The sequence below is a fragment of the Tinamus guttatus genome, unplaced genomic scaffold (assembly GCF_059628265.1).
Source record: "Tinamus guttatus ecotype Peru unplaced genomic scaffold, ASM5962826v1 Tinamus_guttatus_pri_ptg000104l, whole genome shotgun sequence".
Lineage (NCBI taxonomy): Eukaryota > Metazoa > Chordata > Aves > Tinamiformes > Tinamidae > Tinamus > Tinamus guttatus.
Window position 1 is genome coordinate 3,766,755 of NW_028288638.1, and position 10,725 is coordinate 3,777,479.

The 10,725-nt window shown below is 42.2% G+C and overlaps 2 protein-coding genes across 2 annotated transcripts in view; one reads left to right on the forward strand and one right to left on the reverse strand.

Moving 5' to 3' along the window:
• SUGCT (succinyl-CoA:glutarate-CoA transferase) overlaps positions 1 to 3,898 on the reverse strand; it is a 286,888-nt gene extending 282,990 nt beyond the window's left edge. The window contains exons 1-3 of the mRNA XM_088520850.1: positions 3,547 to 3,898; positions 3,343 to 3,449; positions 1,680 to 2,100 (exon numbers count right to left, since the gene is read on the reverse strand). Of these exons, the coding sequence (XP_088376976.1) occupies positions 1,680 to 2,100; positions 3,343 to 3,449; positions 3,547 to 3,898 (880 nt within the window). The remainder of the gene's footprint in view (positions 1 to 1,679; positions 2,101 to 3,342; positions 3,450 to 3,546) is intronic.
• Positions 3,868 to 10,453, forward strand: MPLKIP (M-phase specific PLK1 interacting protein). The gene is made up of 2 exons (XM_088520871.1): positions 3,868 to 4,253; positions 9,718 to 10,453. The coding sequence occupies exons 1-2, from the start codon at positions 3,909 to 3,911 to the stop codon at positions 9,919 to 9,921; spliced, it is 549 nt and encodes a 182-aa protein (XP_088376997.1). The 5' UTR covers positions 3,868 to 3,908; the 3' UTR covers positions 9,922 to 10,453.
• The last annotated feature ends 272 nt before the right edge of the window (positions 10,454 to 10,725 follow it).

A 10,725-nucleotide genomic window follows, 5' to 3' on the forward strand; every position in this document is an offset into this window, starting at 1 on the left:
AAAACAGCAGAGAGTGAAAACATTTCAGAGAAAAATGGACTTTTTAATAGTGATAAATAATGCAGCTATCCACAAAGATAGATAAATGCAAGAAAGAGCTCAAAAGCTTGCTTGTAGAAGTTCAAGAATAGACCTCTCAGTCTCTTCAAGCTAGATTAATAGATATTCACAAAGAAAAAAGTTCTAAGACTTAAGTCGGCTTTCCAGGAGTAACTAGAGTGTGGCTAATCTGCTTTTATAAGTTAACAGAATCCAAAGTCTTCTGGCTATCAAACTACAGCAGTTCTGGTCCACTAATTGTGAGCACTGGAGTGCTCTCAACACACCACACAGAGAGAGGGGAGGAGAGAAAAAAAAAAAAAAAACACAGAAGGATGCCCTAACTTTCTTCTTTTATAGGATGGCCTCAGAGTGGGCACCCGTCCAGAGTTAATCATTCTTCTCTGAAGCATTTTTGTTGCTAGTCTGGCTCAGTGGAGTCAAAGTGCTCACAAATACAAACTTGTGTTTTCTCTCATCTCTTTTTTGTTTTAATTTTTTTTAGTAACTTCATGATTGAAACAAAACTCACACTCTCATCTGTAACTGAATCATATTTACAAACTACTTATTCCTCTAATTCTTGTCTTTTTGCTGTAAACTGGAAACTCAAGTGTATCTTTTCTAAGCGTCTCTGCTGAAGAAAATAAACAGATCCAAATTATTCTCTCAAGAGGACTTAAACTTTTAGTTCATCTTACTGGGGTATCCCAAGGCTGGCCCGTCTTTTAACAAGATGAACAAATAACCTTCCAAAAAGAAGTTTTCCTTTTTGCATGTTAATAACAGAAACAAACAATGGGAAAAGAACTGAATAGTTCTCCACATTCAGTACTCCACACAAATGCAAATTAATTGCAAATAAACATGTCCACTCCAACTACTAGCAACTCCAGAGGAAAAAACATTCTTTAAGTCTCTCCTTTGACGACACGACCAGCACTTTTTAGTTCAGACGCTCGGAAGAACGATGAAGCCCAGCACTAGTGCAGACAAGTTCACACCATCTGCTCGCATTAGGGATGCGTTCGTCATGTTCGCCTCGGGTGACGAAGATGCGGAGCTTCCTCCAACCCCAAGGCAATTGCTACCGGTTTTCTTCATTATTTGCCTATAGGTAAAATCTGAAAGCCAGATCTGCCATTCAGCCAACTGATGGAAACTATTTTTACTGCAGCTTTTGTTTTTCCTTGAAAAACTGTTTGAAGCCACAAGTCTTGTAATCTTAAAATAAATACATAGCTTTTTAAAAGGTCCAAAGCCGAACAGCAGGCACTTTCTTTTCCCTGCTCCCGGGAGCTCCCTGAGCAGCTGGCACGGACAGGCGCAGCCCGCGGTCCCGTTTCGGCTGCGCTGGGCGAAAGGCAGCGAGACGGCGGCCAGGGGCGAGGCGCTGCCACTCGCCGCACGGGGCGCCCCCGTCCGCCTCTTTCTCCCCCTCGCCTCGCCGGCAGCCGCCCCTCGCCCCCGCGGCCGTTAACGGTCACTCCGTGCGCACGCCGCGGCCAACAGCCGTACCGGCTGTGCCGGGGCAAGGCGGCGCGGCCACCATGAGCACCCGCCCGCGCCAAGGGGCGCCCGCGGAAGTGAGAGAAGCCGAGGAACGAAGGAGGGAAGGGAGGGGAGCGCGGCGCGGCTACCTGCCAGGGGGGCGCCGCTGCTGCCGCCGCTTCGAGGCGAGGCGACGCTCAGCGCTCGGCGGCAGCGCGGCGTGGCAGCCGCAGCGCAGAGGAGCCTCCACAGCACGCCGCAGCAGCGGCGGCGGCTCCCGCCTCCCAGCATCGCCGCCGCCCGGGCGGCCGGCCTGGGGCAGGTGGGCACGGGACACCGGCGCGAGGAGGTGAGCGGCAAGGCGAGCGTCGCGAAAAAGTGCGCGTTGACCTGCAGTGCGCATGCGCGGCCCGCAGCCACCGCCGCGCTTTGAGGAGCGTGAAATTGTTCCCGGGCGGTGGTAGTGCGCAGGCGCGTTGTGCGCCGTGCTGCCCTAGCTGCTCCTCCCGTCCCGTCGCGGGTCTCAAGCAGAACGGGAGCGTTTTTCTGCAGTGAGCTGCGCTGTTGCTGCTATATTATCCCGGATAAAGGGTTGACATGATGAATAGTGTGGCAGGCTAGACCCTGGAAAACCCATCTTGAGACTAGAGGCTCTTGTAAAAGTTGAGGAAAGTATCAGCGATCTTCTCTTGCTCCTCTACTGTGTAGGATGCAGGTAGTTGGCTTTAATAAGCAGGGAATGTGCTGCAGATGTTCCACCAGTGACTCCAATTAGTATTAAAGAGTATATATCAGTATTTATACAATGCACATCAAAGGTATTATTATTGAGGTAACTAATTCCTGGGCAAATCAATGTTTCATAGATAAAACTAGCATTTCCAGTTTGCTATACTGTTGAATACTCAGCACTGTCAAGATGGGATGTAAGCAAAATACCTCAACTTGTTTACAGGTTAGAGAGCTGCACAAGCTGCTAGTTGATACATTGACTAACATTTGTTACCAGCACTATATAGACCATCTGTGTTAGCTTTGCTTTAATTTGCAACATTATTTGCACTGTATGCCCTTCCTTTCAGATAAATATCGATGGAAGAGTTAATTTCAATGGATGTTTTAGGGTGATTCCTACCTAAGTGCTTTCACACTATTTTTAGATTGTGTTAGGATAGAATGGAAGACTCACTCTGTGGAAACTATGGTGTCTTCTGCTCTGTAATGGGATAAAGAAGCCTCTGTGAAAATTAGGAATTTGTTTCTGAAGAGTACACTGTGAGGATGATGGCTGCATCTCAAGAATAGATAAGACTTCTCACTGTTTGAAAATAAGCATTATGAATAGCACAGCCTTATAAAATGTTGTGTGATCAAGATCCTTGCATGCTAGGAAGAACATAGGGATTATATTCCTGGTGACTGGACTTGCTATGTGTGTTAAAGAGGATACTTATAGCTGTAGAAGCAGTTAGAGTTTGGCTACAAGAAGAAACTCACTGGCAAAACTCTCCCAGTACAACTCTACATGTGTGTAATGACAGTGTCTGTTTCCAATTAGTTAGATTTCTGATTAGCCAAGTCCTGCATTGAGCTCCAGTGCAGCACAGAGTGTTTCCCGTATGTAGTGTCTTATGCTACTGAAAGCGCTGATTTGAAAACACTATTTAAAATTAATTTGTCTCATGTGCTAAAAATGAGTTGTGCTGTGTTGCATCGGTATAAGCCTAAAATCTCTTTAATTTTCACCGAGCATTTCAGGATTTACACTAATATAGCAAAGCACAGAACTAGAATGCTATACGTAACAGTTACTTGGTTAAGCTTCTCTTCCAAGTGAACAATGTTCTCTTCCAAGTGAACTTTGTCCTCCAATTTCATGTGTGTGTCATTGCTGAAGCTGCCATTCTGCTTTAGAGATGCTGACAGTTCAAACCACATTTAAAAAAAAATCACATTTTTTTTTCTTTCGAAGGTGTCGTCATGTGCGTTTTTAATTGGGACTTCTATGATGTATACAGTATTTGCAGCCTCGTATCTTAAGAGGCTGCTCAGGAAGGGACGGGGTGGCCGTGGCGGGTTGGGCGCTCCTTGTTCCACAGAGCGTTTGTTCCGCGGAGCTCCTTTTGGGTGACGTTTGGGCGGGCGAGGGAGGGACGGGGGGAGGGAGGCGGCAGCGGCCGTTGGGCGCCGCGCGCGGGAACCCGCGGCCGCGGTGCTCCCCGCTCCGCCTTCCCTGCCGCGCCCGGAACCTTGCGAGCCGGAACCTCCCGGCCGCGCGCCGGGGGAAGGGTTGGGAGGACAAAAAGAAGCGGCGCGCCGGCGCGGCCGCGAGGTGAGGCCGTTGCGCAGTTTTATCCCGATCCGCCATTGCGGGCGCCATGTACCGGCAGGGCCTCCGCCCCCCCACGCCGCCGTACGCGGGCGGCGGCTTCCGCAGCCCGCCCGCCGGACCCTTGCCGCCCTCGCCTCGCGGCTATGGGAGCCCCCACCACACGCCGCCCTACGGCCCCCGCCCCGGGCCCTACGGCGGCGGCCACTCGCCGCGAGGCTTCCGTGGCGGCGGGCGCTTCGGGAGCCCATCGCCGGGGGGCCACACCCCGCGCAGGCCGCAGAGCGCCAGCCCCCGCTACCCGGCTCCCTACGGCGGCAAATCCCCGGCCGGAGCTGCCCAGCACCCGCAGCAGCACAGGCGCTCTCCCGGGGGCTACCAGAGGCACCACCAGGTATGGGAAGAGCGGTGAGGGGGACAGGCCTGCGCCTCCGCATGGCGGGTAGGGGAGGGCGAGGGGGAGCAGCAGCCTTGGTCTCCACCTTGGCTTTCAAGAAAAACGGTCTTGCAGCGTACTGAACAATTTGCAGCCTCCCCCAGCCGTGGAGAGGGAGAAGAAGAGACTCTGAGCCAGGCAGCTGGAATCGGGAAATGCTGCTCAGGAAGGGGAAGAGGGCTTCAAGCCTGTGTGAGGCCTCAAGCTAAGCGCAACTTTTCTCCTTTTCATATTCTGACGTGCCAAGGCAGAGAGAAAAAAATCAAGCATGGCTCAAAATTGCAACAAACATCTCTTTCCCTTCCACTTACAGCCTGTGCATCAGTTCTCTTTCAGAGAGTAGGGAGAAGGCGTATGCTTTAATTTGGCCTCTGATGTCGTACATGATGGAGCCCCTGTGTATGCACAGCAGGCTTTCTGAGATATGAGAAAAGTAAGGAATGGTCTGCTGAAGAGGCTTAAGTAGAAGTTCTTTTAAACTGAAATAAGACCATCTGTTGCATAATAGAGCATAATAGACCTGAAGTCTCAAGTATTGCTCTGAGAGTTTTCATTTATATAGTTTTCCCTAAGAGTTATAAACAACAAGCTCTGGGACTTGTTTCACTCTTCAGGTGGTGTCATTGGGGAATGTGATTTGCAGTGGATAAGCATGACAGTTCTTGAGGCGATGTCAACCTTATGTACATAGCTGACTGTATGCAATATTAGAAAAAAACTTAATCTAAAAGGGTAAGAAATGATGCTTGCAGTACAGACAGTGGTAGAATTTTCAGATTCTCTTCCTGATACTTTAAGGAAAGAGTAATAATGAAGCTTAATCTTTCTATGGTTTAATAAAATGCAAATTGATCTTTCAATTCAGAAGATGTATGATCTGATAGCAATCTCATCACTGGTGGAAGATGATCCTAATGAACATTATACATTTTCTTCAACGCAGTATCGAAGTTCTGCCAGTACAGATGCGTACAAATTGCTTAAACTTACATATCTGTTCAAAAAGACAAAGGATATGGGGTTGCTGCCACAGTAGTACCTCCTTTTTTCATTAAAATGACTTTCACACGTTTTGGAGGGATTTTAGTTACAGATGTCTAATGTACTCGCAGAAGATGGCTCATTCATTGCTCACTTAAGTGTGCTTTTTAGAAAGCCTTTCTCAAGCTTACTGAGTGAATATGCAGGAATCTTTTTGCCTGTAGTTTTAGTCAGGAGTATTTTATTTTGTAAACTGAGGGAGACAGTCTCCCTGTCTCCATCCTTGACTTTAAAAAACATAGCAGCAACATGAAGGTTTGAATCCAGTCACAGGGTAACACAGGCTGTCACAACACTTTCACTTTTCCTCTTTCCTCCCCCTGCCCTCATGAGCAGTTTACAAATATTGGCTGAGTAGTGCTGTATTTCAGGAGTAGCAGTATATTTGCATTTCTGCAACTTAATGTGTATGTCTTTGTGCACTTATACACATTGAAGGTTTTGGCTGGGAGAAGAACAGAGGCAATCATGGAGTGGGGGGTTAATCTCTTAACCACGATTCCCTGTTTTGTTTGGCATGGCCGACACTACCAAACATTTTGCAGGTACCATCAAAATTTTCTTTTTCTGTCTAGCTTCAGTTCAACCTTCTGTAGCCGTGCAAGACAGTATCCCTACAAAGTAGTACATGTCTAAGTCCGTCCGTATAACTTTGGTCAGAGCTATTGAGCTAGCAATGGCAAATGCAGCTCATATCCAGGTGCCACATATCACAGTCTGAACATGCCTGTTTTGTCCTGTAAAGTTAGGTGTTCGCGATAAGAGAAACAAACTGTAATTGTGGAAGAGAATCTCAATGCATGAATCCATGAGCAGATTTACTGAGGGGGTTTTATTGCACACTCTAAATTTTGGATTTGTTTGACACAGTATATTGTTTTTTGCTTTTTCTTCTACAGACTACATTTTTAAGAGAAATATAATGAAGTTTATATCACTGTTGTCATCTTTGAGATTAAAATCTCAAAGTGAGCCTTTAAAATCTCTCATCAGGAAATGCAAAGCACAGTTTATACTTACTTTGGAGTTATATGTCGTGTCATTAGTATTCTGTGCTCATTTTTGTGCTTGTAGATTTTCTAATGTGGCCCAAAAGCCTAGAGGAACAAACATAGCTTAAAACCACTTTTCCAAAATGGCTGATTTTAACTTATGTGGCCAGTACTTAACTAAACTTTCTGTCTTTCCACAGACATTTGCCTACTTCTAAAATTTATTTTGAAAAGTTTGAAGTTTGTTGAAAGTCTTGAATATAATCTCTTCTTAAAATTCATACAGAACTGGCATTTCCCATCCTGCACTGAAGAGGAGCTAGTGAAATAGTAGCTAGTAACGGTGATGGGTTGAACATTGTTTAGAATGTACAAATCTTGCAAAATGGTAGACCCATGGTTTCTGCATCTTCGTGCATCTACGAGCAGCTAAAATTACACCTGTTGAAATAAGCTGTAAAGGAAGTGATTTTTTTCCATTGCCAAGGGAAAATTACCACATTTATTAACAGACACAGAAGGCAATTCCTTCCTATTTAGAAAGATCTTTCTGGAAAACATATATATATTTGTATTGTGTGCATGTATGTATATATATATTGTTTTGTGTGCGTGTGTGTTTACATACTATATATATATATATATGTATATGTACACACACACATACATACCCATACACATTTGTATTGTATTGAGAAGAGGTTGATGTTTTCTTGAAGGAAAACTCAATGACAGATGCCTGGCACCAGCACAGATTTAGAGCAACTCTAATGACAGTAAAATACAAAGTTTTTATAACGTGTATTTGTCACCAAACAGGTTTCTTTTTCCTGAAAATGGTTTTACTTGCATAGTTAGGGCTATGGGTTTCCTTTCTCTGCAGGTCTATGGTTTAATTACCGTATTTTTCCCTATAAGAAAAAAAAAAAAAAGCATTTAATTACTAGCATTATCAAGATGAATCAAGAAATTAAAAATGAAATTAATATCACATACTTAAATTTAGAGAATCATTCTTGAGTTGCATAGTAATACATTTCTTAGATTTCAAACATACAAATAGACCTGTATTTCTGACACCCTGCATTATACCTTGTGAAATTTAATGTTATTAATATTATAAAATAAATCAATCCAAAATAAGATTATCATTGATTTTTTTTCTCCCACTGGATACTGCAAATCCAGTTATATCAGGTTGCTTTCTTCTGAGTGCTGCAAACTGGATGTAACATGGGAAAAAGACTTCATACACAAGCTATCTTACTATATAGAAGTTACAGGATATCTTCTAAACATGGTGTTTTAATAAGTTACTTCTTATTTTAAAGATATAATGCACTGTTTAGTACTTTGCTACTAATGTGAGTGCTTGCAGGACATTAATGTGACTTTAGTTAGTGCATACTGACTGGCTCTAGGAACTCATTATCCCTTGGAAAGTTCTTACATGTAGTCTGAGGTGATGCTCTGATCTTTTCCCTTTGGTTTAGATGCCTTCAGAGTACCTGTTAGTGATTTTTCACAATTGAAAATTGTGAAATTGTGAATGTGAATAATTTCACATTATCTTAGTGGCATTATCTAATTGTACTAAGAAAGACTAAATCAAAGGTCTTGTAATTTAGACTTGGATATTTCTGTGTTTGGCTATATGTCCATTATCATCAGCATTTAGGAGTTCTAAAAACGTACTTACTGGTACCATACGAGTAGGCTGCTCCTGCTGCAGCGCATTTCAGAAACTGGTTCAAGACTAATTAGCCTGCAAAGAATTCTGCCCTGGCTAAGTGTAAAGGCTTTTAACTGTGTGGGGCATTTTGTTTGTTTTTGTTTTTTCCCTCATGTGACCATACAGAGATTTGATAGGGCTTATTAGTCACATTCAAACACCATCCCCTTTGGTCCAAAAAGACAGAAAATCAAGCCTTTAATCAGTGTTTTTACTTTTCTTTATAAAGGCAGATGCTGATTATCTGCCTTGGGGAATCTTGTTCTTCTAATCATTCAGAATAGTTGTTGACTAACTTCCGTGTATCTGTAGTATTAGGTTATTTAACTAGTTGAAAACAAACCAACTCAAATTAATGCAACTTCCTCTTCTAGATAAAACCTCTTTTTTTTTTTTTTTTTTTTAAGAGAAAGCTGCATCTCATGCCACGTTATATAATTTTTTAATCTTTTTGTTTCAAAGTGTGACTGGTGTAGCCATTTATGATTCTTGACCTCCTTGTTCGGAGGAATAGCTTCTCTGCAGGGGTGCCTCCTGCATATATTGAAAGATTTCGTGACTTCCAGGAGCTGTCATTTTAAATGATCGAGGAGGAATAGGAAGGCTTTGGAATAACCAGCAAGGTTATATTTGCCTGTGCAGGAGACTATAAGAATGTTAAAACAGATGTTACCATGTTTCCAAAGAAACCCTTAAATGGACCAGTTTGGGAACATCGGTATAGATTGCTCATCATACTTAGATGATTATTTAGAGGTTCTTTAGAGCCTGTCAGGGCCATTGATCCGGAAAAGTGCTTTAAAAGGATAAATTTTAAAGCTGCTCCAGTTGACGCACAAGAAGGGTCTTGTATTTGATTTTAGCTATTTACAAACTTGTGGTGGGGTAAGGAAAGACACAAATCTGCTACTCTGAAAGGCTGAGATAACAAATGAGAGGAAAAGATTAATACTTACCGGAGAAAAGGGCTATAGATTACATCATGGCCCTCTAAGATCTGCAACAGGTTTGTAGACGCAGTTGTGTCTTCCTTGATCTTCAAAATAGTTCAAGCTACAGGTAAAAGCTTTTTCCTTCTACGTTATTGCTGCTTAATCATTGACTACGATAGTAATGCCATCCAGATTTGCGTATCAAAAGAAAGTTATCTGCTGTCAAATTTTGCAAAATACTAGTTTGGTTAAAACAGGGTCTTTTTCACAGCAAGTTCACCAATAAACCAGTAAACTTGGGGCATTTGCAGCTATTGGATTCATACAGTGCGGAGTCTTATCTATAATTACTTACATCTCTGGCTTTTGCTCTTGTAAAAAGTGTTAACTCTCCCTCAGCCTCTGTGTTCTGTTTTGCTGATCTTTGTATTAGACATGTTGCTAGCTTAGGCAGCTTATGAAAACTAGCATCATGCTGCCTTTTTTTGGAAAGGGATATTCTGGAGAAGACTTTCTTTAATCTTGGTACATCGCCATTTATAATTTAATATATAATAAAATAATAAAGCTAATATTTTCTGTATTTTCTGAGGAAGATGCAGTCAAGGAGTAGTAATTATTAACTAGAACAATTTCAAAGCACCACTACATTAGAAGGATTTTTTTTTTTTTTAGTTTGAATTAGTCTATTAAATGTTTCTTTACCTGATGGTTTTCTTCCAAAGGGATCACCCAGGACATCTACTCCATTTGGTACAGCGCATGGCAGAGAGAAAAGAGTGTCTAATGATGTGGAAAACTATTACAGACCTTCAATGCTTGAGGACCCATGGGCTGGCCTAGAGCCAGTTTCTGTTACAGGCATAAATCAACAATACAGCAGTGAGCGAGCAACATATACTGGTAAAAAAGGGAGGTATTTCAGTTAACAGTTTTTAAGGCCAAATAACTCCATCTTGTCAGGAAAACTTTGGGACAAAGTCTTTACACTTAACACAAGATGAACAGTATCAAGACCTCAGTTAATGCTTTTATTTGACCACGTGTCCACCCTTTTATCCAACTCTTTTTTTAATTTCATCGGATATTTTTATGTATGGGGAGGGAAAAGGAGTGGTAGGATAACTTATGTTTCTGGCTACGTGGAAGTGCCTGCCAACTTTGAAGAACAAAGTGTTCTTTAATCACCAGCGACTGATTTGTGACTGTTAAAACAGGTTTCATATACTTACCTTCTTCCATGCCAGATTGTTAGCCTTTTATTGTTAACTCCTTTAGGATTTTTTTTTTTTATGTTTCAACATTTTTAGAGTGAAATAACTTGGAAATATAATAAAGTTTTGTAAATCCTTGTTTTGTAATGTATGAAGATTATTTTAGGACTTTTGTTAAGGTGTACTCATTAAGAGGAACAGTACTAGTGAAATTAGGTGAATTCTGTAAATGTGTTTGTATGCTGTAGTTTGATTTTTGTGTACAGTGTTTTTTTTGTTAATTCTAGTAAACCAAGTGAAATATGACTAAGCCATCTCAGGAAACAAATGTATTGTCTTGGAAAGTTTTAATTTGTTAAACGAGCTTTTGAAACGTAAACATAACTGTAATTATTGAGTCTTGTATTTTTAAAAAACTTATATTTGGAACAGAAGTAGATATATCTTGATCAGAGTAAACAAGTCTGTTAGCATTAGTCTCTTTAAGTTTAACCAACACATAAAACATCAGCTTTAAAT

Coding starts and splice junctions, on each gene's coding strand:
- MPLKIP (XM_088520871.1), top strand. CDS start 3,909: ATGTACCGGCAGGGCCTCCGCCCCCCCACGCCGCCGTACGCGGGCGGC. Junction 4,254..9,717: donor GCTACCAGAGGCACCACCAG/GTATGGGAAGAG, acceptor TTTCTTCCAAAG/GGATCACCCAGGACATCTAC.